This window comes from Ambystoma mexicanum, chromosome 7q (genome assembly GCF_040938575.1).
Source record: "Ambystoma mexicanum isolate Mex_15411 chromosome 7q, UKY_AmexF1_1, whole genome shotgun sequence".
NCBI lineage: Eukaryota > Metazoa > Chordata > Amphibia > Caudata > Ambystomatidae > Ambystoma > Ambystoma mexicanum.
Genome location: NC_090941.1, coordinates 15,464,945 through 15,492,829, shown reverse-complemented (window position 1 = coordinate 15,492,829; position 27,885 = coordinate 15,464,945). Strand labels below are relative to the sequence as shown.

The 27,885-nt window shown below is 40.8% G+C and overlaps 1 protein-coding gene across 9 annotated transcripts in view; it reads right to left on the bottom strand.

Annotated features, from left to right (window-relative positions):
• DMD (dystrophin) overlaps positions 1–27,885 on the bottom strand; it is a 7,616,828-nt gene that overhangs the window by 4,134,860 nt on the left and 3,454,083 nt on the right. For all 9 annotated transcript variants that reach the window (XM_069639082.1, XM_069639084.1, XM_069639079.1 and 6 more), the window contains one exon: positions 1,644–1,794. In XM_069639082.1, coding sequence (XP_069495183.1) covers positions 1,644–1,794 — 151 coding nt within the window. The remainder of the gene's footprint in view (positions 1–1,643; positions 1,795–27,885) is intronic.

Below are 27,885 nucleotides of genomic sequence, written 5' to 3'. Positions count from 1 at the left end.
TGGTACAGGGTGTTAAATAATAATAATAATCATTTTAAAAAAAACTCAATGGCACAAGGAAACTGTGTAACTTTTTTGTGACTTATGCCCAAACAGTGCATTTTTTTGCCCCGTGCATCCTAAATTGCATAGAGAATTACTGTATACGACACTAAAGGGTTTCATGTACTTCTTTCTCAAGCTATTCATGTGTATAAATATCAATTCACAACATTGTATTGCTACAGGTTCATAAAGCCAACACTATCTAAGAATTATACAAAACATAAATCGTACTGTCATAAAACATATAATAACAAATACACAACATGGGAATAGGATAAAACACATCATTGACACTAACACGAACCATGGCTATTCTCCATCCATTTCAATCATTGCTTTGAAAGAATGGCATATTTCCAATGATCAGATTGCTTGAATACAAAATTGTTTTGCAATGGTACAATATAAGAAATATGGGCACGTAAGCTATTTAAAAAAATGTATATGTTCTGTTACCGCACCCGATTTCTATGTGTTTTAGTAACATTTCTTCCAGCATCGACCATAACACGTCTTTCCATATTGAATGTGGTCCTCGATGTACATTTGTTTTCCTATTATGAATGTGCAAACATTGCTTAATCCATTTGCTTATGATGGAAGACATACTGTCACTAATGAGTTTTTTTCATGTTTCAGGCAGCATTGACATACTCCATTATGCATTCAGAAAATGCACAATTAATTTTCCATCCACTAATGTAACTCACCAGACCAGGTGAATGGTAGCTTCTTCAAAGATCAACTCGCAGATTGGTGCTAGCAGTTGCTGCTTCTCAATCTACCAAATTCCCAGTAATAAATATCTAATGCATTGTTACTAAGAGTTTAACCAATCATATATACAAACAAATATAATAAATGAATCTATGAAAAATCTTTGACAACATAAAAATGCAACACATTAGTACACAAGTTTTTCATGGAACTGATACATTCTGATTTCTTTCCAAATATTGTTACCATTTGAGCACCGAGACACTGATACATTCGTGAACGCAATGCAGTTCTATGAGCAAAAGCAAATGTACTGTTTTGAAATATAAAATGTTTCATGTGCAAAAGTCCCCATCTGGGGTGCTTGAGATATCAATAGCTTTTTCATAAATCGAAATTCTTAATTGCTGGTACTTAATCGGATTATTTGGATGTACATAACACGTTTTAAGTACAAAGCATTTACTATCAAACAAATCTGCAAATGGTCAAAGTACTTTGTAAAGTTAATCCGTCAACTATTACTTAATATGACTATTGCACATGTACATAACACGTCTTAAATACATAGCATTCACTACCAAACACATCTGTGAATGATCAAAATACTTTGTAAAATGTAATCTTTGAACTAGTACTTAATCTGATGATTATGCAAGTACATAACATGTTGTAAATAAATACACAGGATTTGCTGCCAAAAAATCTGTGAATGATCAAAGTACTTTGTAAAATTAATCTGTTAACCAGTACTTAATCTGATTATTATGCTAGTAGATAACACGTCTTAAATAAATGCATGACATTTGCTACCAAACAAATCAGTCATTTGAATTCGTGAATATGAGAAGTGCAAATTAAGTATTTCAACCAGGACTTACCTTTAGCTTCTTTTCATATCTTTCTGGATCAAGCCTTAGGTTACCACTCTTCATATCTGAAAGAACTTCCTCTGCTTCAGTCAACCACTGCGCAAAGCTATTCAGATCATAGTGAAAGTGCTGCCACTTCTCTGCTGATTTGTCAAACAGCCTGTGTATGCAGATCAAGGACAAGGTAAGTGATCAAAAAGTAGTACTAGAAAACTAAGGGCCTGATCTATAAACATGTTTTCAATTGGACTTTCCCATGTTAAAACACTTTTGTGAATCAGGCCCTCAATGTGCATGTATCGTAACTGACAATGGTTACTGTACTGTACTCGTGATAGGAAATCAACCGTATGTATTACAATGATCAGTCATAACAACAACAGTGTTGTCTTTTGTTTTGATTTTTAATTGAACAGCCAAAATCTCCAATCATAAAACCTACAGCATAATAATACAATAACAAGACAGACTCCTCTGGGATATTATATTGGAATTGGTCCGAGTGACTGCATGGCAACAATATGAACAAATTTGTTTAATTTGCTAGTATTTTAAAGCAGTCTGTTAAAACCTCACACTTTTCAAGTAGCTCGGCGAGGAGTATTAATTTGAAGACAGAAGATGGAGAGAAACATAATACGAAGAAAAACAATAAATCATAGGTAAAATAACTTAAAAATCAATAAGCAAACAGTAAATAAAGAAAATAGCAAATGAAGAAAAGAACCAAAGCTTCAAGTTCTAACTATTCTATGAAAACTGACTCAAGTTAGTATTTATTTAGGTTTCAAACACAATGCCCATCGATTGTCATGTGTGCTCACAGCATACATGGGCACCATGCAATCGAGCATGCAATCTGAACAATGTGTACCAATTTCTGCTGCAAAAAAATCAGTCGCAAGACTAAATGAAGGCCAGGTCCCTCAAAATATTAATTTGCACATTTTCCTGTATAGTATATACTGTTGAAGTGTGTGTGATGAGTTGCCATTTGTCAAGGATGTAGAAGTCCTGGTCTTTTTGATTGTTATTAATTATTAAAATGATGTGGGTAATTCCATTTCAGGACAGGAAATCAGCTGATCAGATTTCCTTTTCATAAGCTACATGCCTAAAGCATTGTGTATCCTTGTGCCGTGTTGCATCAGTAGCCTGACCTGCAATGCCTGCTCTCCAGTGGCACAGAGCAGGTTCAGAAATCACAGGTGACCATTTGACAGCTGCAGTGACAGCCAAGTCTCTGCAGCGCAGAGGCTGCATTGAAGATATGCACTCCTGTTCCAAACACTATATAACTGTGAGACTGCCATCCTGTTGGCATACATAACGGTAAATACAGGCCATATCTGAGTTATTGGTAAGGTAGCTAGCATGTCTCATACTTATCCAATCCACATCAATTTTATATCACACATGTGTCAGCCCTGTGACCCCAGTTCAGCTGTGGAAGGGTTGTGTTTATTCTCCGGCTGACACGCTGTCTTTGTTGTTGCTAACAATAATGTAGTCTTGGGGGTTGCCTCTCTTTGTTCCTTTGCAAGTGCAGTTAAGACCCTCCCAAGAGAGACAACCACTCCACAGGAAGATGTGCTTAGAACAGGAATTAAAAGGCACACTGGTCCTCAAAAGGAGTACCTTCACACGAGGGTGCTGTATATCAAAAGGACTTTCATTATTTTGCAAAGGAAAGTACGTGGGGTTAGTGTAGACAATGGGAGCTCTTTGCAGCTGATGAAGGTTCTAATAACTTGTTTTTCTCTGTCTCTATCTTTCATTCCTGTCCCCTCAGCATGCTTTAGCACAAAACACTTGGTGTGATGTCAGAAGGGAAAGTCCACTTGTTCCAAGAACAGGGATTGGACCCCTAAAGCTTTAGTTCAATCTGAAGGATTTTTTAAATAAAGAACGGGACCCGCACCACTTCTTTGAATTATCTTTAGACTTCAAACATTCAAGGATATTTGGACCCTGTTGGTAGAGTAGTCCTTTCCAAGTTCCTCGAGTTGTAAGGTGAACGCAGGTGTTCCAAGGCAGAGGCAAGCTCCAAGTTCTTCCCCCTGGCCGTCCCCAGGGACCATTGTGGGTGAACTGCTGCTGGAACAAGACCTGCATCTCTGCTAGCCACACTGCATCCCAGGACCTTACTGTGTTAAAGGACCCTGGCTGGTGCGGTGTGTGCAAGTCTTCCTCATGTTTGGGAGCCTGGAAAAAAACTCATCTTGTTCAAATGACCCTCGAGTTGAACAATCAGCTCCTGAGGGCCAAGACAGGCAGGATTCCTGCCATTTTACGGTCAAAATGATTTGTGATGTGATTTGAGCGTGTTTGACCCAGAGTGAACCACCAGGACCAGCCTGAGCTGCCTTTGACACTCAATGAACTTCAAACTGCTGTCCCACACATTCAAATGTGTTCGCCCACCTGAAAGCGCATCAGATCTGCTTCTGCACTGCTTGAACTACTGCTTGGACCTCCAGCTTCTTTTTTTCTGAACAAGCTGCCAATTGAACCAATCCTGGTATGCTTCAAAACTGCATTTTTCAAGCCCCTGCATCAAACCCACTCACCTGTGCATCCTGTCATCAGGCCATCCTCGCCAAACCTCGATTACCAAACTGAACCTGATGACCTCCATAATCTACATCACCTGAGTAACTTTTCTAACTGCACCCTTCTTCATTTGAACCCCGTATCAACATTTGCTTGCCATTGGACCGCCGTGATTGCAACATTTCAAACTGCATCACACCACTGAAGAGCACCCAGAAGCCAGGTTCACGGTTGTCAAACCACCAAGACATTGCAAAGGTATTATTGACTGATATCTGCCCTCTTGGCCAATTATGGAGACTAGCTAGGTCACAGTAATCCCCTTTTGCAACTCAAGAGCATATCCTTTGAACATTGTGGTTTTGATTGCATTCTCTCCCTGTCGCATTATCTAGAGTGCTACTTCTTGCTATTTTGTACATTCTGTGTTCTTTCTTCAGGGGTGGATTTTTACAGTGCTTTCCAGTTAGTTATTATTGTACATGTTGTGTTTAGTTAAAGTATATAATAAAGTATGGAAACTTGATTGGAAATTCCTTTATTTTGCACTGTTAAACATCATTGTTTGGGTTGTGTGAAGGCATCATGAAGCAAGATGCAGACAACAGATTCAAAGCTCAAACAAAATACTTTTATTAACTTAAATGTCAGGATGGGGAAGGCCTAATTTGCTGCATCTTAAAGAGGGATTTCCCTACCTAAAGAAACAAATGATTGTCTGTGTCCTTGAGTTCAACTAAAAGTGTATTGGTGTCCAAAACCTATGCTTGCCCTCACATCTAAAGATACATAAAGTGTAGGGATGTCAGCAACCACACAAATAGTATTTAAAATAAAGATCTGAGCTTCTTCCAGCTCCTCGGCTTGTAGTATAGCCCTTCTTTAAGTTCAAAGCACCTTCACAAACCAAACCTCGGAGATCCTTACCCCAAGGGTAACAGGGTAACACATTCTAAACAAGGATCTTTGGGTTCCCTTCCCCAAGCGCAACACAGTTCCAAAATACGGCCTTTGGGTTCCCTTCCCCAAATTTAACACAGTTCCAAAATAAGGCATCTGGGTTCACTTCTCTGTGTTTAGCACAGTTCCTAGATGGTATTCAGTTTTCTTGGTTTCCAGTAAGCTTTTCACACCTACTTTGCTGTTCAAATAGGGGTTTTCAATATAGGCGCAGTTGTCGGACCACATGGTCCACCCATCAAAGATCACGCAACCAAAAACCCTTGGCACGTCATTATAGGCACTGGTTCTCGTTAAAGTTCCTTGTAGGCATAGGCTCTGTCTTTAGCCTGAAACATTTAACTATTTGCAGCACTTTCCTCTTCAGCAGCCTTCTAGGCTCTGCCTCCAAGTGACTTTTAACTTTGGGGAGACTTTCCATGCCTCCTCAACACACTTCGACAAAAACATCTTTCTGTTAAAACCAGCGGTAACCTCCCGCCTGTAGACTCTTTGGGAATTAAACCAAGTCTCCAGAGATCTGTTAAATTGCATATAGAAAAGGAAACTCTTGAAGAGCTCCTGAAACCAAATGCTCCACCTGAACAGGCGACACAGGAAGGGATAGAGAACTCTCATGAACCAGAAGAGAGGTTTCTTTCCTTTTCATTGAGTCAAGCAGAAGATCCTGTTGGAAAAGCTGATCTTTGTGCCTTTGAGAATGAAATTGACTTCTCTGATGGAGAATCTGCTAAAACCCCAACTCTAACTGATGATTATTCAACCAATCCTTTCTTGAGCATAACAATGGCCCACCTACAAACTTTGTTAGCACAATTCACGGCCCATCAAATCCAAGCGGTTATATGATTTGATGCTGGATTGGACCAAATTGTTCCTGCCCAACAAAGACCCAATCTTCCCAGAGGAGTAATGCAGCCTTGGTACGATGTTCATTCATCGCCCATTTATTTCCACTCTGTTTTTTGCTGAAGATGTTTGCAAGAAAAAACTCATAGAAAAATATGGTAGGTCGGGTTGGTAAGGTTATATAAGGGGCAGGGTGGGTGGGGAATAGGGAATACATAACAGGGTAGAAGGGAATCGGGGTGAACCCCCCAAATAAAAATCATGTATTGGGCACATTTTTTCACGAGAAAACACTGTGTAAAAATGCCTGGGTTGAATTAACTAGAATTGCAGCCTTATGAGGCGGGAGAAGATCTAGAAAATGTTTTCTTTCATTTTGAAAGGTTGGCTCAGTAGTTCCGGTTAGTGGATGACTTAGAAACCTGTCATATTTGCCCATTATTAAGGGCAGTGCCGCATAACTCTTTTCAACTTTTAAATCCCTTAGCAGCAGCAACATTTAATGAAATCAAACAGAGGCAAGGAGAATGTCAAACATACAACTTCTAGAAATAAAAACAATGGGAAATTAAAATAAACTCCGGGTGAGAAACCTGTAGAACTGGGTGCCTAAGTGCCGGTCACCATGTCCTTATTGCCAGGAAAGAAAACAATGCCAGAAGTGATAGAATCATTAATCTTAGAATAATATATGAATTCCCTGCAGAAGGCAGTCTTTCAATTAAATAAACCCTCCATGGCACTGACTATTGAAATATCCGAACCCTATGCAGAGGCTAATAGACAGTTAAGATCAATTCACTGTATTGAAGAGGCCAAAAATGATCCTAAGGGTTTCTCCCATCCTCCCTATGACACAGGAGAAAGCGAAAATAATTGAGATAGGAGTCAGAACATCCTAAATAAATCAGGGATGAAAGAGCCCAAAAACTGAGAAAGGAGGAATATAAGCAGTAATGAAAGAGGCGAAACAAAGGTAGAGGAGGGGAGAATCTTTAACCACCTATGATCACCTGCTTTTCCTGTGGTCAATCAGGACACTTAGCCAGACAAAATAACCAATGGAAATAGGGTATATGACTGGGAAAGAGCAGGAGGTAGTAACCTGCCCTGAGAAGGAATTCCTACAGACCAGAAGTGACTATTACTGTAGAGTGTTTGCTTTCAAATAGTGTACCAGGGAGAGCTATAACTGATTTGGATGGTAAGCAAACAGCAGTAAGGGCTGACTTGATCCCAACAGAGAAGTTAGGAACATTAACTCTGGTCAAAACCACCTGTGTTCATGGTGTAGAGGAAATATATCATTGTACACCAGTAACCATCCAGGTGCAAGGGGAAACAACTCAGGCTAACTCTGCTGTTATTCCCGTTCTACCAGAAGAGACTATAATTGGTACAATTTTTCAAAATGTGAAACTCTCTTGAAAAATGCTAACTCCCCCTTTTCTAACTCGCCTATTGACTCTTAGGAAAAAGAGGTATTTGTTCCCAAAAACCCTATCTGAAAGTGGGAAGCAAGAGAGTTAGGGGAAGGGTATGTGATAAAAATGATCACCCCTTTTGCTGGGATAGCCTCATCTCATGTGGCCAGAGGGCAGAAGCTGCTACCTGATCCTGACCCTGGGTGCGGCTGTTTGAGGAAGGACCACATGGGGGAGGCGACCCTCAGGGGTTGACATGACTTCATCAGGTCTGACACAATATCCCCCTTCGCTCTCTCAGCTGCAAGCACCTCCTCTGTAACTCAGGCATTCTTAGCACCACAGTTAGTAGCTACCAATTGTTTTTCCCTCGGCATGCTGAGAGCGAGTTTCACTGCAATGATGACCTAAAGGAGAACTAGTTTATCTGTCTAAACACACTCAGGGACTCCCTAACTACTCCTTCTCTATCCAGTGATTAGTGTTATGCTGGGATAGGGAATGTGCCTTGCAGATATCCTGCTTGATTCCCTCTTGTGTCTTCCATGTGCATGCTCTCCGCCCACTCTCCCTCTGTATAATGCATACCACACTGCCCCTCCAACGCCTCCTTCCACTAGTCTCATACCTCTCTTCCTACAATGGCTCGGGTTCCTTATAGGCCCAGCCTCCACTCTTCCATATTCACTACACCCTCCTCCTCATGTCTACTACCTACTTCACACTACTACAACTACCACTATGCCTACCTGCTAAACAGTCACCTGACTTTCACTCAGTCACAGCCACTTCTCTTTCACTCTTTACAGTAATTTATGTAACCACAGTTTCCACATTAACTCAAAAACGCAACCTGCAGTACCACTTGGACTCACTAACCAATAGCTCACCTACTCCAGAAATCATCACCACATTCTGCTTCTCCTTTCTTTCACCTTCTGGTTTCTTGGACCTCCAACTTTTCTGACCCCCACCTGAGCAATCCACACCCACCAGCTTCACGCTTCCTATTGTATATCTCTCCCTTTCTCCTGGGTGGTGATATAAGCCTATAGGCCCTGTTTTCCATCCTGGGAGGGATCATAGATACTGCAGGTTTCAAATATGGGGCTAAACCCAACTTCTTTTCTCCATGCAGGACCTCTTCATGGCAGCAATGGCAGCCTGCACTCTGCATTGTTTCATTTCGAGACAGGGGTTTGATGTTGCTCCCCTTCAGAGGTAGGTCTCATATTTTTTGGGACATTCAGTGTCCACTTTAGTCACTGCTGGTCTAATGGCTCCATTGGTGAAGTCCTTCTGTGTGTTGCAGAACGGCTAGCAGACAACTCCTCCTCTCTCTGGTTCCCTTGTGGTGTCGGAACCGGAAATTGTGTGTGCAGCAGGTTGAGCAGTGTCTCTTTCTCTTGGGTTGTGGTTTCTTTGTCGGGTCCGGAATAGAACATTGTGTGGGGCACTGTTGATTCTCTGCTGGGCTGCTCTTCTTCCTGTCATTCACTCTCCCCCTTCTGAAATCAGAGTAAAATATGTTGCCAGCATTTTGGATCATAGGCATTGGGCGATGCAATTCAGTACTGAAGATAAACAGGCTGGCACTTTGGAGGGCTGGGCAAGAATTGGGCTCACTCAAATGCCGCCATCCATTGAGAGGTAGGACTGGCTCTGGATTTCTCCCTGGTCGTCCCCCTGCCCTCAACTGAGTGGGGATTCTAACCGTTCTTGACAAGGTCAGCTTACCAAACATGAAACAGAATGTACTACATAATGTAAGCTGTAATACTATTTTAATTGCATTAAACATTTAAGAGAAACAAGAGCTGTAGAATAGAATAGTGGTCGTATTACCAAAACATGTTTGAATGTATTTTTTGCCCAGGTGATATTTGCCTTTCTACTGGTTTGACTGTAATACAACCACGGGTGTATTTTTAGTATATATATAAAACTAAAGCAGCATGAACAAATGTAAGGAAGAAGATGACCTATTATTTAGATGCTTTAATGTAAACATGAGCTAGGAAGGATTATGGATTGTTTTTGACCTTAGTCTGAAATGAGAATGTACAGGCATAATGCTGCAGAGAGACAATGTCAATTTTTGGGCGGACATAAGAACGACATCTTTGGCGGATTATTGCAATGTTTAGTGAGATAAGCTCGTTGAAATATTTAGTGTGTTGTCATCAAACGTGACAGAAGTACACTACTGAAGACCACTTAAACTACATTACATGCTGACAACCTTGTTTTTTTATTTTTTATAATAACATCCATGCAACGTTGGTTAATATTCATAGCCCGTCGAGATAAAACTGGCACCTGCAGCCTGTGATACTTCTTCTGAGTGTTCCAGCCAATCAAATGCAAAGACCTGATCAAAACATTTACTAAAATACATCTCTGTAAAGCTATCCATGCCATATGAGCCCCATCCGAAAGAATATGATCGCTTTAACACCCTCCCTCTCACCCAAAAAATACCCCAAGAAAGCCATTGTAATACAGCTACTAAACAATAACAATCATCAACCAATTTCAACCCTCCCTGGGCAAGATCCAGGACACAATGGTAACAAAACAACTCCAGGAACACTTTGAAGAAGGAAAACTTGTTTTTGATAAATTCCAATAAGGTTTTCGCCCGGTTCACAGCACTGAACATGCCCCACTGTACCCCAATGGGAAATACTTGGCTACGATGATGAAAATGTGCTATGCTACTGCATGGACTCTAGCATACAGTAGGCATCCTTGGGGTGGCTCTTAAATATATTTCATCCTTCCTGCAACATGGAGTCTCTTGGATGCAATACTTGTCCCTTCTTTCCAAACCCTTAATCTCTTACCTGGGTGTTTCGCAGGGCTCAATCCTTACAGCACTGTTCTGCATCTGGTTTATCAAGTATCTTGCAGACAATCTGAACTTCTTCTATACTCCTTTCTAGCTGTATGCTGACGACATACAAATTGCTGCAAATATCTGTTTGCTCATCGTATTTTACCACTAAATCCCTATTCGCCATCCAGGACTGGACTATTTATAATTGTCTATGTCTTAACACAGAAACTGAAGTCATGTTCATTGTATAACCAACCCTCTTCCCCCATTTTTACATAGCCCCTCCCAACGGGCTCTCACCGCCATAAGTCTCTGACCAAAAAACCTAGGTATCTTTCTTGGTGGACATCTGTCTTTGCTTGTTGTCTTATTTAGAAGTGGTTCGACCTAGTAGCTCAGGTTGGTCTGCCTTTTTTGGGGTTGGACCAAGCCTGATTTGCATACCGTCTTTCCCCTATTGTAATGATGTGGCATGCAAAAATGCCAAGATCTGGAGGGTGCTACATCATAGTAATAATTACATTTAAATCGTACAACAATATATATATTTTTTTCCATCTAATCCTGCCTGAGTTGTGCAAGCAAATCTCACTTGAGAGAGACATATTTGTGTAGGGATTGTTACTAGATTTCGTTTATCAAACAAAAACGAACACTTCCTTGATAAGAAAGCCCTAGTTTTACAAGAGGGGGGGGGACAACTCTGTAAGAAAATAATGGAATAGTGATTTAATGGGATTGGCTAAGGGAGACATTTGGCAGAAAGTCCATCTAGGCTTGTATGACAGTGTACATAAATCAAGTGATACAATTTAGAAATTGAATATTTATTGTGTACGCATAATTTGTGAAAAAAGAGATAATGGGCAGATTAGAAGATCAGGGTTGTCTCAGGGAACTTAGCAGTGCTGACAGATTTAGAAAGAGAAACAGCAGTTGTTTCTCATCCCAGAGCATCAGTATCATTTCAGGGGCTTGGGCATGAGGTTCTGCATCATGGTCCAATTCATAGAGGCATCATATTGGGGAGCAGGTCTTCATGTTGCAGTGATCTTTTAAATGCCAAACATACTATGGTGACACTGCTTAAAGTATGAGTAAATATTGTCCATGTTGAACAAACACCACAACTAGAGAGATCACAGGTAAAGTCTAATCATGTGAAAGTATTGTGGGCAGAACAGGAAGTGTGATTGGTGGATCCCTGCAATTAAGAACACTATTGGCAAATACACAAGAAAAGTGGTGACTATGGGAAAACAGTGAGTGATGAGAAGTAAGGAGAGGTATGAGTGTGAAATGACAACAAGCAGAGAGAGGCAGACAATGATAAGACATTGTGCAGTGAGGTATACTGAAATAAGATTATGCTGATTTCCATGTTGGCCTAAAGCAAATGTGTCAAAATGCCAGCATTTTCCACCAAGACCTTTTTGTTCTCTGGGGCATTGAACTTGTAGGAATAAGAAGTGTGAATTTCAACCATGCAAGAATGTTTGCGGCACCTCAGACTCCTATGGAAGGTGTATGTCATTGTACAAATGATGGTGGTGTTGCAGCTGGTGTTTGTGGCTTATCACTGTTGCGAAACATTGATGAGAATCATACAAACCCAAGAAATGAGTTGAGATTTAGCAGTGTAACATAGTCTGGGCACTAGCAATTAACCAGACTCATTATAATCCACTAATCAACAACCTTATTAGAGTAAACTATTAGTAATTAGAAGGCCACACTGCAGGCCATGGGTGAAAAGGCACCATTCACACAGTGATGTGTGATAAGAAATAAATGCAGAACATTCAAAGGTTGAAGCTGAACTGCAGTGTATGTGTCAGACAGCAGAATGCATTTTGTAAACACTCTTTGTTTGAGAAGAAAGCTGCAGAAAAGGAGTAATTATTGTTGCATGTTCATCCGGGCCTGGAGAAAAAGTGCTGTACAATGGTCACAGTAAAGATGCAGGAGGAGTCTGGAAATGTACTAGGTTTTTGTGAAATGGGAGGTGTTTGGTTGATCAATGACCTTATGGCAAAGGGTGGTGAAATCATATACTTTCTTTATGAAGGTATAAACAAAGTGGGATGGAAGGAAAAAGGCCATACAAGGAAGGCAAGGTGTAAACTAAAAAAAAGGCTGTTGATAGAAAGAGGGAGAAGAAGAAAGAGTTGAGAGATTCGGGGACTGCTGGAGTGACTGACTGGCTGTGTGAGTGCTGTGAGTCTGCAGCCAGAGTTTCGAGGATGGAGGGGCAGGCCTGAACTGCCTGCACAAGCCTGACTCATCAGCTGTGTGGGATAAAGACAGCTGTTCTGACCAAAGACAGTTCTCATGCAAGCCGAATCCTCTCTCTGGGCTTGATGAGTATTAGTCAAAACAATAACAATGAATAAAATATATGATTAGGACAATTCATAGGTCCGGGTTGGGCGATACTTATCTGTTTTGAATGCATTTCTGTTTCGATTGCCAAGTGTAGATTTTGCAATGGGGCAAACAGGTTTTTAGTGTGACTGCCAAGGCCAAATACATATCTCCTGCCACATGCTGATGCATAAATAGTCTCGCCAAAAGAAAAGGCAATGTATTGATTTTGGAGGGAATGCATGAAGAGGGGTATCAACGTGTGATTGCCTCGCTGAGCTGATTGTGAATATATTTCTCATTTTATCATTTGTCCAGAAATGATAAAGGGCAAATAAGGATGAATACTCTGAAAAATAGAGAAAGTTTTCTCTCTGCTGTAAAATTACATGTATTTATCTTATTTATTTCCTATGATTGCAAAGGTCAGTGTTACATGACTGTATTCTCTTGCATGCAGATGTTTTATGCTGTTCTGCATTTTGGTAAGTCGCATTTGAACTCTGTCCTATTATTAACAAATCCAGTTAAAAGCCAAAGAGCGCTATTGTAAAAAAACACATGGCCTGTCCTTGTGTGAGTGATTCATTCACAATAAAAAGGTGTGTGTGCCCATCACTGCACTACTTCTGGAATTGTAGCCAAGAGGTCCCAAATAATAGGACATAACAGCAAGTTCTTTCCCCATACGTTAGCAAACAAACATCAGGAAAATACATTGTGGCATCTTATTGCAAGCTGCTACAGAAGGTGGAAGTGACATGGAGATATAACAAATCCTACTCGCCGAGCCTACCAGCATTTAGCTTGGGTGTCATTTCACTAGTGATTGGTTTGGTAAGTCTCTTAGGTCATGTTTTAGGATTGGACTCTACCAATGTTTTTCATATTGCTAGAGAAATAGAAAGTCATGGTAGGCAGGGTGAGATAGGGTTCAGTTGCATTGCATGCAAAGACCAGGGTGTGGGCAGCGAGGAAGTTGCCACCTTTAGCTAATCCTGCAGTGCTAGTGCACCCTGCTGCCTCCTGGCATATATTGTGAGTGCAATATAATTAAAAGGATTTATAACAGCAATAATGGCATGTATTGTGGTTTCAACATCAGTGATTAACAATTTGTATGCTGGCATTTGTTATGGGTGTGGCATCATAAAAATGATTTCCAATGTCACTTCTGGAATATATTGTCTGCACAGCTTATTGAAATACATTTACAGTGATAGTGTTGGCAAATAAGGTGGACACAGCATCATGAAGTTTGCAAAATGCTCTTGTGTATTGTCTTTGGCCTGGGATCTGTTGGATGTATTCATGTGTTACATAGTGAATCAATTGAAAAATATACGTCTTTTTATCCAGTTTCTTGTCAAACACCATGCAATTAAATGTACAATTTCAGCCCAATAGTGTAACCAATGTTCCCCTCCTGAACCCCTTAACAATCCATTGGGCTCTCTTGGTATACTCCTTTACTCATGCTAATTTGGGAGAAATGCTAATACCCCTCTAGTGAAAATATTCACCATCCACAACTCATTCTGAATCAATTAAAATGGCAGTGCCCACTCAGAGGACATCCCTCTATCTGCATCAAATGCTGCCTCTGCCACTGGAAAGGGGGTGTCTAGTTAATTTTCTTGGTATAGCTCTAATGTGATGGAAAAGGCATGTTTAGTTGTTTAGCATGTTTAGTTGAGTGTCTACATTTCTGTTAAATGTGTGAACATTCTTAATGTCACATGGCTGTGGCAGAATTGTTTTTACTCTTCTCTTTACCAGGATTACTGCCAATGTCCTTCAGGTTAGGTTCCAGATGTGTTGTACTTTAGGATCGTCAGTGAAACCTGACTGGAATTTTAATTTATTTTGTACTCATTGACACATATTATTGCTGTCAAAGTTGACATTCTAGTCATAACTTGTTCGTTATCAGAGAGGTCCGTTTGTCTAAGAGAAAGGGCTAACCTTCTCTTCCTATGGGATAACGTAAGTGATAATAGCTTCGTCAGATTGTAAAAATGACATGTATTTTTTGGCCAATGTTTCAGAAAGAGGCATGTGGTGGAGTGCATGCATGCATTCCTGCACAAATAGCTATTGCTCTATGCTGTGATTCCTAAATTGGGTGTTGAAAAATGTGACGAAAAATAATGCAAAGGTCACTTTGAGCAGCTTCAGTGCATTGTGAGAATTGTAGTGGAAAATTCTACTGAGGTAGTAGGTGATAACTAACCATGTGAATCTTCACTGGATGCAGAGGTCTTTGAGGACAAGATATCAGCAGGTTGAGGGATATGTCATCTGATGTCCAAGAAAACAAATTCATTAAAGAGGTTTAGTAACCTAATACTTGTAAGTACACACTTTTCAAGAGGTGGAGACCAAATACTGAAATTGCAACGAGACCGCCCACTTCAAAAGCAACATCCCTAGTCTAACCATTATCTGCAAGATTATCTAACATTGGCTTTGTTGTGCAAGATTGAGTTAATGCATTTATCACGGAAAGGACAGTTTTTCTCTATTAGTATAAGGCTGTACCACCTGAGTATATGGTAGCATAGACAGAGCAGCCAGGCTTATTTTAGGAGGGAGATAGGGCTGTATTATCAGTACAATGAAATTGTAGTACACATATGGTCCAAAGAAACACAGACACACTATGTATTGTAAAAATAAAGGGGTCATTGAAATAAAAGCAGACCAAAGTAAATCGGTTATATGATTTTACCAAAGGTAAAATAAGCGTGGTAAATTTCAGAGTGGTCAAAATACAGAAAGAATACCAATTTTTTTTTAAGAATTATTTGGGGGGTCCCCACCCCAAGCTCCCCATTTTTCTATCCTTTTAACACCATCCCAACTCCATCCCCACCCATTTTAAGCCCTTACCCCACTATATATATATATATACATTATATATATATATTTTTTAAATATATATATATATATATATGTAATTAACATTTTCGGTATTTTGGCTTTCAGTAAAACGTACCACTCTGGTTTATTTTCTGTAAAATACTGGGTACTGGTAAATCTTGTGTAAATAAGTACAAACACATTATATAGAAACACAATATAAAAACACAACACTATGCTTGCAGGTACACAGACCAAGCATATGACCTAATTTGGAACACCTAACAGTAGTTCTAGGGAAATCAAAACCAATAGTTACTTTTGGATTACTTACAGTAATACAGGGTAGTAGACCCTAGCAGTTGTACCATGATGCTCCGCAAGAAATCACATTGTAATTCAGCTGGACAACATACTTTTCTGATCAAGTAAAACACAGATTCTAGGAACAGTATCAATCTCTGACTATGTTTTGGATAACACAGTTATACTAGGTTAGTAAGACCCTTTTGTGTAATATTCAATTACAGTTGCTTTACAGTTCAGAGACTAAGGGAAGCAATAACTTGTGAACTTATTTTTGTAAAGCACACAGCTATGCAGGGTAAGTAAAACCTATAGACATTTGTAAGGAGCTACCAGTAACCTCAAGGGCAAGTATGACCTATGCAGACTTTTTCTGGACAGGCTAACAGCAAGTCAGGAGAAGCAAGACCCAATTGTGGACACTCATACAATTATCCTAAAAGGAATAATAATGTGCAAACAACATCATTACTTTTGAGAAGAAGAGGACCCAATAAAAGGTGAGTAAGTTAACCTTTTATCTACTTTCTGTTAGAATGGTGAGACCGTTTCTAAGGAAAGTAAGACTTTGAGAATACTTATTTAAGAAGGGACACAGCTTACTCTAGGTAAGCAAATCCTACATAGACTTTTCAGAAAGGCAGAACATATTTAAGATAAGTAATAACTTTGTGTAACTTGTACACTCTCAAAACTACAGTTACCAACTAATTCACTTATAAGTAAGCAACTTTTCAACACTTGGTTTTCTTTTCAAGGCAGACCCCTTAAAGTATCTGCCCTTCCCAATTCTAGTACATGAGTTTCTCAGAGGCAGAAGAGGGACCCTAGTGGTCTAGGAGCCAGCTGTAGGTAGGGTGAGATAGGGTTCACTTTCATTTCATGCAAAGTTCAGAGTTCTAAAGGAAGACTGTTCAAACAAGTATTCTACGTTAGCGTTAGTTGAGGATCCAGGGACTTCAGAGAAGACAACCTATGAGGATTCCAGGGGTGGGCCTGTGTGAACTGGATGAGAGCCCTCCCATTCACAGAAAACACCCCAAAACTACACAGGAATCACAAGAGACTTAAGGTAGGTAAATACCCAAGAAAGCACAGTACCTCAGCACAGAAGAAGATTTTGCAGCAGTATCGGCAGCCAAAAATCCAGGCACAGCATTCCTTGTCAGGTGGACCACAGACAGGACCCTCAATGGGCTTTTTCAGCAGAGATTGACACAGAAGGAGTCAGGCAAGGAGTTCTTTGTGGCTAGATGTTGCTCTGTCGATTTGGCACTTTTTCAGGAGCACAGAAAAATACAGAATATCGCTGGTCGGATTCTCATTATTTGCAAGGTCCAGCACTCTGGTGAGGGGACTTTCTGAACTCGATTCTCGTCTATAGAGGTCCAGCAGGATTCCCACAAAGTTTCAGCAGGATTCTGAATTCTGAAGACTATACACCATACAAAAGGCTTGAGGTACAAGGGTATTGAGGTATTGCAGCCCCACAAGGTTGCAACATAACGTGGCATGGCTCAAAATGCAGGACTTCTTGAGTCTAGTAGGTTTCACTAGGCTCTGGGTTGGGGTAATCATTTCTGGGGTCTCCAGGTTGATTGGCAGACTCCAGTTGCACAGCAAGCTCTCTGGTTGCTGGAAATCATGTCAGCCACGTTTTCTTCATCATCCTCTTTCGTTTTGGTTCTAGTGGTCGACTACTTCTTCAGCTTCCAGCATCTGGCTTTTATGCAGGAACCCAGCCAATCAAACAGCCATGCAACATTCAAACTTGGGGGTTGGCAGTCCTTTCAGGACAGCCAGCCTCCAGTTTGAACAGGATTATTGCAGTCAGTCTGGAAGATTAAGAACTGCAGAGTTTTGGACTCCTCCCTCTCTTCCTTCCTTCACAGATACTCTGGAGCCTGGGTGGGGAATCCACATGATTCCCACTAAAGATAAAGTAAACACAAAGGAATTTCCCACCCCGGAGGTCAGGGGAAAGAACAGGAAAGGATAAGGAATACTGAAATGGCAACAAAAAAAACAAGACAGGGGCCATTTTGGTAAAATGACCACCCATGGCTTTACTGGGGCTGTGGAAACAGGCCGCAGTAAAGGTGCACAGAATTAATAAAAATGTTCACTGTTACCAGCCATTAAAGGTAAGTTTGTCCTTGTAAAATACATTTTACATTTAGAATGAGAAAGGGCTTCTCGGTATCCCCCAGCACTCAACATAAGGTGGGGGTGCTGGTCTCACCTAATAAAATATAAAAGGGATCCTTACAAGGAAAGCCAGAGAAAGTTAATAGGGGAGCCCCAAAGGCCCACCCAGCAACAATAGGCAGTACGTTCCAAAATATGTCAAAGAGATAACATTACAAGGACAATCTTAAAAATGACACCGATAAAATGAGTACAAGATTCTGTGAGTGTGGGAAAAGGTTTCCACTCTCTGAGGTTTAGGGAAACATAATCCACTGGTAAAGCAAAATGTTCTGTGGTTGACACAGGTCAGGAAGATGTATCATTTCTATGAACATCTTAGCTAACAATTACCAGTTTTGGTGCATAGGTACCATAGAATGGAGCAGACCTGGTTTGGTACAATCCATATTATGCAGACATGTTTTCACCTTAGACAAATGAATGATACATTTTCTGTATTATTTTTGCAACATAACGTTTGCTATATTTCCTTTTATGTTGCACAGCACTCTGCTTCAGTTTTGCCCAGTTGGAAACATGTTTAGATAATGTGTTTTACAGCCTGTGGCAAAACCTGCTTGCTCCATTCCCTAACAATCAACCGGCAAATAGGTGTTAAATATACATTTGTTCAGTTTTGTGCACAATGTGAAAGTTTTAAAGTTTGGGCAATCTCTCAACTGGACTTCTTAGTGAATAGAAATATGCTTGTCAAATTCTCGCACACCACACTATGTCAAGAGTGCACCTGTAATGCAGATCTAGCATGTGGGATTTATTAATGTCAGAAAATCAAGAGACATTTGCAACCCTGCACACAAAGGTTATGCAGTGAGCATCCAGGGTAGACTAATGGTAGCACAACTCTCATGAAACAGATTCATCAGAGTTTAGAAATTGCATGAAGAGACCAGTAACTACCACTGGGCTGCAAGGAGACGCCTCCACTTCTTTGTAGTGATGGCCAGCCTCCCTGGATGAAGTAGAATGATGCAGCCCAGTCTGAGAGCGTTGTGACGTACAGAATATGCCAGCGCTCTGTAAAGATATGACACCTTTAATGGGACACCTGGGAACAACTGCAGAATGTATGAAGTGAAATAGAGGTTTCATTTGCTAGATAGTCTGAGGACTATTATATGTGACGGATAGGAATATGACTGGAGAGAGAGACACATGATTTACTAGATTAACACAGGAACATCTACTGTATAAAATGTAATTCTGGAACAGAAAAAGAGACATGGTTTGCCAGATATGTCACCTACAGTTGTGTGAGGGTTGTATGAGACCAGCACTGAGAAACAAAACTGGGCATTTTCCAGCTCTGTGTGATTGGACACAATATAATTTAAACATCTAGAAAGAATCATTGCATAATAGTATGTCCTTCTGCAATGAGGTTGTCAAAACAAAGTGTGGTGTAGCAACTGCGACGAGCATGGGCACGCCATCTCTACTAAAACATGTGACAATATTTGAATGAGGTTTTCCTAAATGAAATGAAAAGAGGTTTTTAGAAAAGTAGCTCCACAGAGATGCATGGTGATTGCAGCCCATAACGTCATAATTCTGAATCTCTAAGTATGGCCAGTGAAGTGTTTCAACAAGGTGAAAGTCACGTATGTAGGCTGGTTTCACCATGTCTTTTGAGTAAATTCAGAAACATCACAGGAAGCACAGTAGACTACATTAACTCATTGCTGAAATTAAGAAGAAGCTGGCCTTCTGAGATAGAAAGCACAGTAGACTGCATTAACTCATTGCTGAAATTAAGAAGAAGCTGCCCTTCTGAGATATTTCTTTTCCTAAAAATACATAGCTTTGCTCCACGAGAGCAAACATAATTTCCAAGACACCAGACTATTTCCAAAGAGCCGGACCTCTCATAAAACTACATTATTTTGTTGCAGATGTCAATACCGATGCTAACAAAGGAAAACCCTGAAGTAGAAGGGGTTGGGGGAGATGTGGCATTACAAGACCCTTAAAATACGGTGAAAAAGCTTTAGTTGAGGGGATGTTAATGTACTGCTTTATCATAACAAAACCCCTAATATTAGGCAGGGGGTTGAAGCTACACCACCATATGTCTGATCCCTGCTGTTGGACTGTCCATTAGCACACTGATGCCACTATCGTTGACATCACATATGGGGTTGCTTATGACCTCACTTGTTTAATTGAGGTCACTGCTTGAAATTAAAGCATACAAATAATATCACAGACGACATTACATATGACAACATGATTACATCATTAATTACATCATTGGAGAGCTGGTTACATCTCAAGGTTAGAGAGCAGCAATGTTTATGCTAAACAACAACAACACTACACTCTAAACAATCTTGAAATAGAGGGAGCAAAGTGGGTTGCTTCTGTATTTTTTCAATTTATTTGTTTTATAAGGCACTTTCTCCAATTTAATTTCACATCTACCTCTTCAAACCAGATAATAGTAAGTGAATATCTCCAAATCCAAGAAATTACAGTACATTCATTTGATTTGAATCCCTCTGCCATTACACGTATAACCTTTTCATGAGGACCATGTTCAGAAAAACCATGTACCAGAAAAGTAGTAACTTCCACCTTCAGGATATACCGAAAGGTGCTCTGAACAGATGCAGTCACAAATGCTTAAAAGGCCAGACCATTCGATTTCAAAACACAGTGAAGGACTGCATATAGGATTTGTCTAATGAGTAACTTTGCAGCAGTCTGGAGAAGGAGTGCCCATGAAATTGTATATTAGCAGAACCATTAACGCTATTTTAAAATGCATTAATTTATGTTTTCAGAAACCTGCTAAACACATTTCTGTATTCAATGATTTGACCTCTATTGACCTCCTCTAGGTTTCAAGCTGTAGACTATGTCCTATAGCATAAATACAGCACATTATTTGTTCACACTGAAATGTACTTAACAGTGATTTAATTTATCATTAATGATGTCATCTGTGATGTCATCAGTGTGCTCTAGTTTAAGGTGATGACTGAGTGATGGCATATATGATTTTTATTTAACAGGGTGCTCGTGTATGCTCGTTGGGGGCATGAAGTTGGAGGTGTAGTTTCCAATACCTGCAGAATTTCAGGGGCATGACACATTAAACCAGCACCTGAACATCACCCCCAACTAATGTATTTTCACTGTTAAAATACTTCATTATACCTCTGCCTGAGGAAGTGATGACAAGATCATGGACGCTCACACATCATTCATGAAGGTTTCAGCTACAGTCTCATCACAATTTAAAAATGGCACACAGCTTAGATTGTCTGTGGAAACTGAATGTGGGAGAGGTTGGCCTCAGAGGACGTGACTTCATTTATAATTAGACGACCCAGTGAAGCCCATAGTGTTTGCATTAGCTTGGAAATACCTTGTACACGCCGTTTGGCCTCAGAGGTAGCGTTTTGATTTATGAATAGAGGACTCTGTGAAGCTGGCAGTATTTCATTTGAGACACCATCGAGGGCAGCAGTACTTCCCAAAAGAAAATGGATAAAAGAGGTCTGAGGTACAGAGCCCACAAAACATTTTTGTTTTTGTTTTCTGGCAAAATTACTTTTTACTCTCACTTTCTGAAGCTGTTCACAAGCTAATTCATCTGAGGATGCGTACCTGTCAAAGGGTGCCCTTGCAAAATACCTCTGGGGACCCCAGGGACCAGAAAAACAACCGTGGAAGTAAAGTCAGTGTTTCTGTAAGGGCGTTAAAAGTTCCCTGTATTCAGGTCCAATATACAGGTTTAAAAAACAAATATGGGCACCTTCAACCCATCAACAGAGGATACACATGTGACCAACACTTCTGCAATCTAAAGAAGTTTTGCAAATCATGAAAACAAATGCTGGACACACCAATAGTCGCAGCAGTAAGCTATGTCCAAAACCTATGCTTGCCCTCACAGCTAACATTAATAACAATGTGTTGGGATGTCAACCAAAAATCAAACAGTGTTCCAAAAGGAAAGTTCTGAGCTATTTCCAACTCATGTTTATTCTTCAGCTTCTCATCCCCAATTAGCAACAAGTTCACCATAATGTCCAAGTTGCCTCCTCATGGATTTAAAATGAAATAATTCAAAACCTTTCTATTTGTCAAACTGCCCTACCCCAAAGTCAATACAGTTTCTTGGCAGCAAGTCTCGGGGTTCCCTTCCCAAAGTTTAAATGTCAATGATGGCAAAATAAAAGTATCTTGAGGATTATCTTTCAGCTATGTTCCAATGGTTCTTCACAGCTCAGGGTTCCCTTCCCCAAGCTTATAAGCATTATGGTAGTTTTAATTTTTTACACGATAGTAGATTTCTTTGCCAACGTATGGGGGTTCTATGGTCTGGGCCCAGTTGTTGGACGAGACAGTCCACTCATTACAGATCACGCAACCAGGAACCTTTAGTTCTCCTTTGGTAGTTTGATATTGAACAAATAGTTTCTTAAAGGTAGTTCCAAAACCAATAGTTTATCAGACTTGACTTCAACTCTGCAGCAGAGCCATTCATTCGATTTAGTTTCCTGCTTTCTTTCGGGGTATGATTCAACATTAGTAGTATTTTACATTTTCATTCAGTTGGTTCTTCAATGGTAGTAAGTTTGCCACTTTCATTAATTTGCTATTCAATTGTAGTGCGTTTGTTGCCTTCATTCAGTTCGTTATTAAAGTTTAACAGATGTGCTACTTTCATTCAATCTGTTATTCAATATAAGTAAGCTTGCTGCTTTTATTCAGTTTGTTATTCAATTGTAGTTATTATGAAGCTTCTTTCATTCATGCACTTTCATATTTCCATTGGTAAGTAAAGCCTTTGTTCCCCCAGTGCTGTGTACCACTGTTTCAGCCCGCCCGGAGCACCCCGGTCTCTGGGTAGCTTCCCCAGCACTCACCAGTTGTAGGTGTCTTCCTCCGGCAGTCAATGTTTGTGAATTCCGCAAGACCTGCTTGCATGGGAACAGGAGCACAACCAGCATAGGCAGCTTCAATGCCTCTGCGGCCTGGCACGGTGTCCTGTCTGTTTGTGCCTCGCAGCAGCTCCTTTTGCACCGACTTCGCAGGGGAAGCTTCCCTCTGCATACAGGAGGCTGCCCTTCATCTGGGGATGTCAGCTAGCATCCTGTCTTGTCCTCAGGTCCCACCCCGGCTGCCTCTGGATTCGAAATATTGATCTTACCCCAAGTACTCCAGGTGTCTCCCCTTCCCAGCTTCTCTGCTCTGCCTTATATACACCTGTTGTTCTTTAACGGGAGGCAGGTGTATTCCTTTATTCCATTCTGCTCGACTCTGATTATGATGACATGCCTTACCTTCATACCTTTCGGGGTTTATGGTCATTGCATTGAATCCCTTGCATCGAGGTGCCTTTGCATCAAATTTTTTTCCATCTAAAGATGTGCATCAAATGCATTTTTTCTTTTTTTTGGGGGGGGGGTGTCCCCCAAAGCCCAGTTTTTAACCCTTTGCCCCCAAAAAAACATGCATTCGATGCACATTTTTTAGATGTAAAAAAAAATTGATGCAAATGCATTCAATGGTATGGCTTTCGATGAAATTACCAGATACCCTTTGTCGGCATCTTCTATGTCCCAGCACCTAAGTGATGAGAGTAAATGGTGTTCATTACTCTGAGTTGCTTTTTTCTCATCTGAGTACTAGAGGGTTGAGAGTTTATGGTATTCATTACTCTTGGCTGTCTCTTCCTCATATCAGTACTAGAGAGGTGAGAGTATATGGAGTTTGCTACTCTCAACTGTCTCTTCCGCATCTCAGTATTAGTGGGGTGAGAGTATATGGTGTTTACTACTCTCACTGTCTGTTCTTCATCTGAGTACTGTCAGATGTCCCAATAGTGAAAAGAAGAGGAGATGGCCTAGATACCCCATAAAGGGTGGGGAGGATTGGGTTGGATGACATTACGATAGGGGGGGATACCATGTCTCACCTGAAGGTACCCCACTGTCAATCCCCAAGGACCCACCACCCAGGTGATACTCCCTCGCTTGTCTGCCCCCAGGGTCATGATCCAAAAGCGAGGGCCTTTCTCTGCCCACCTGACTAGAGAATCAAAGGGGAGTGAGAATACCCTCAGGTTTCTCACAGCAGGCAGCTCAATAGGAGATCACAAAGGAGTGGGAGGAAAGCAAATGTTCTGCAGAGACCAGCAGTGAATGGAAAATGGCATCTGGCTTCTCTGTGGCTGTAGGCCAGGCCCTGAACACCATCTTGACAGGGCCGCATAGCCCTATCATGAGACAGTACCTGCCTCATCCTAAATGTGCAGCTTGTTCCCTAGCCATCCTAGAGGTGAAACATACACCAAATAAAAACAGCTTGTACAAGCAGTCTGTTTCATTCCTGGGAAGAGCTTCATGGAGGAAGGCAGATCCTTGGAGACCTCAAGCAAAGAGACTTGACTAGAGAAAGCAGGCAGCTTTGGGGAGAGATGGCCATTGGAAAGCATTAGACCCCAGGAAGCCTGGACCAGAGAGGGTCTGCTGGAGAGTGTGATGATGAATTGCTAAAAAGAAGAAGCCCTGGTGAGTGGTACATTTGGAGAAGTATGGTAGAGCCTAGAGGAATTAGTTTGTCAAGTGTGAGAGGGTACCAGCTTATTGAAGGAAACGAGGGGTACCCTTAAGGGAAGTAAGGCAGGAGAAGGCTACCAACTTGGTAAGGCAAACAATGAACACCTTTGGGAAGTACATGAGACAGAGAGTTTTGAGGAATCTGAAAGGGGAAGAGAGATTACTGCAAATATTGAGACAGGCATGAATTTAGGGGGGATTTAAGAGATAGCAGTTGTGAAGTAGAAAGGCAAGTTGTACAGAAAAGAAGTCAGAGATTTACAGAAAGAGTGGCAGTGATTATGTGGTGAGAGATAAGGGAAAACAAAGTTTGTGGTGAGAGAGAGAAGGAACCATCTTAGAAAAGGAATCAAGGGGTGCAAGAAGGGATGCAATAGAAGGACATTGGGAATACAGTACTATAACACTAGAGAGAATAGTGAAGAAACAACAGAGGAAGATAGAGCAGAGGATTAGGAAGTGATACACAACAGATCCCAAAACAGGGAGGTTCCAGAGGACCATGTCATTGCAAGGGAGATCCTATTAGGGGCAAAGGTTTAAGATGGTGGCATCACACTGGGGGAAAGCAAAAACAGAGTGAGAAGATGAAAGAGCAGAGAGGCAGCCCTAGCAAGCGATATAGGAGGAAGAAGGTAGATCTTAGGAGAAAGGCCCTCCTTTACCATCAAGCCCTGCCATGTCCAGCATAACCTCCTGGTGAACAAGACACTGATTGAAGGCAGATTAAAATCCCTAGACGACATAGGCCTAGCAGAGCCTCCAAACACCTCTATGTGATAGAGCTGTGTAATCAGGGCAGACGACTGTTCACAGTACCAAGATGAGGTCCAAGGGGAGAGCCACCCTCCCTATGGATGCAGCAAGAGGAGAGAAGGTATCCTATTTGAGAGACTTGACGTAAGATACTTATTTTTGGCACTGGAGAATCATTTGTTGAACTTTGGGATTTTGGTTTCCACAGTTTGGGATAAGTGTTGGACTATTGGAATAGTGAACACTGTGGTGGAGAAACCCCTTGGCATAAAGAAGGAAAGCGCAGGCCTGAACAGTTACTTTATAGATTGACCTTTAAAGAACTAGATAACCTTTTATGTTGAGCCAACTTCTCATCCTATTGGATATTATTAACCAATTGGATAAACGCCCTGCCATAGTCCATTGAATGCTCAATTTTGATAAAACATGTACAACGTATCGGTTATCTATCTCTATTTGTGAGAGCTTGACTGACAGGCTGGTGACACACAGGCGCTTCGCCAGATCTACCTATCTATCTTCATTTATGTATGTCTGTGTGCCTGTGCCCACCCTCTCTTCTACACCTCTTCACTCAGCTGAGTAAACCCATACTGATATGCGTTTGTGTTCCTGTTCACAAACTAATTTGTGCTCTTATCTATGCACTGAAATGGCAGGAACGGTAATGGTTCATCTAATTTTACACATTTATATAGGCTGAGTAGGTGGCAAAGATGTTGGGGAAAGCTGGAGAACAAAGTAGAATTGGTTGCAAAGTGAAATTGATGTTTAGATGCATCTAGACTCACACAAGTATCAGTAGATACAAGGCAAAACATGTTTATTGGTGTCCCATTCAGCAAAAAACACCACAGGCATTTGGAATGTAAATGGTCTCAACTCAGCAAAGGAATTTGTGCAAGAAAAGGAGCAAATAATTAGGCACCGAATGTGCTGCTTGAATAGTTGAAAATGGAGCAAATGGGTTTAGCCACAGTCTGAATTATCTACAAAGCTTTTCACTAGGACAAACATGAAGTAGACTATTTATTTAATAGCTTTATAATATGAAAATAAACGCAATAAACACATTTCTTTACAGGTTAAGCAGCAAATATAAGAGAAAAAAGTCTGTTTCATATGTGCACTAATGCAAACTGTTTCGAAAAACATGGATTGTGTGAGACAGGCATGGTATCAAGAGAGATGACACAGACAACAAAAATGTAGTTCAACCAAACGTTATTAATAATCAGGATGGTGTAATGCCTAATTAACCCTATAATATGGCAGGATTTCACTGCCTAAAGAAATCAAAAGGATTTCTATTTCAGTAATTCCAAAACCACAAGGTCTGTCTGTGTCAAAACCTACGCTTGTATTCACAACTACAACACAACTAATGGGGAAATGCTCTCAACCAAAAAGTCAATGTTCCAAAAGCAAATGTTCAAAAAGTAGAAATATAAACTCCTCTAAAGTTCTCTGATTCAAGTCCAATACAATTCCCACGTAACTTCCTTTCAGCAGGTACTGAACGAACTCTGAAGTTATCTTCTGCAGATTCGCAAATATGACAGTTCACATTGGAGGGGTCTCCATTCCCCAGATTCAAACACAACAAAAATTCATGCACAACACTGTATTCTTGGGACTCCCTTCCCCACGACAAAGGTTCACCAATTATAACTCTCAGGGTTCCCTTCCCCAAGAGTCACTTCCAGCAGTTATTGTGTTACCAAATGTTCGTAGGTTAATAAATTCATGAGAGAGATTATAGGGTCCACTTGAGCCCTCCTTTGATTAGCGTCACCCATGGTTCACACCTCTTAGTTGCATGTTCAATTTTCTGCAACTTCTGACCAAGGTGTAGTTGTCAGACCACACGGTCCACCCATCACAGGTCATGCATCCAATAACCACATAACTTGCTTATGATTGGAATCTTGATGATAGCAAAGTTGATCCTAGGAAACAATGGTCTAGACGCCATTGTCAGACCACACAGTCCACCCATCACAGGTCGCGCAAACATACGTTTCCCATAGCTGATATCCAATGGTTCACAAATTCAAGTCTTTCACTTTACTTCGGAGGTGTGTTTTTGGCAATGATGGTGTAATACATTTCTGTTGTGCTAGTTCATGCAGACACTCTTGCCATAGTCAGCAATATATCCAAGTGTTCACTGTATGGGCTCAATAGCCCCTCTCATCTCGTTCAACATTGAATGTTGGTCACATTTTTATGGTTTGGGCTCAATAGCCCCTGTCGCTACGTTCATTCAGACTTTTCACTACGTTCAGCGTTCAAAATTGCAAATGTTCGGATTTTCGTCGCATTCTGTATTCAAGATTGCAAATGTTTAGCTTTTCATCACATTTGGTATTCAAGATTTCAAGCATTCAGCTGTGTATTATATTTGGTATTCAAGCTTGTGAGCATTCAGCTTTTCATTTTGTTCGATATTCATGATTGAAAGCATTCAGCTTTTCATTATGTTCGGCATTCAAGATGTGTGAGCCTCAGGCTCAACAGCCCCTCTCGGAGGGCGTCACAGGTGTCCACTG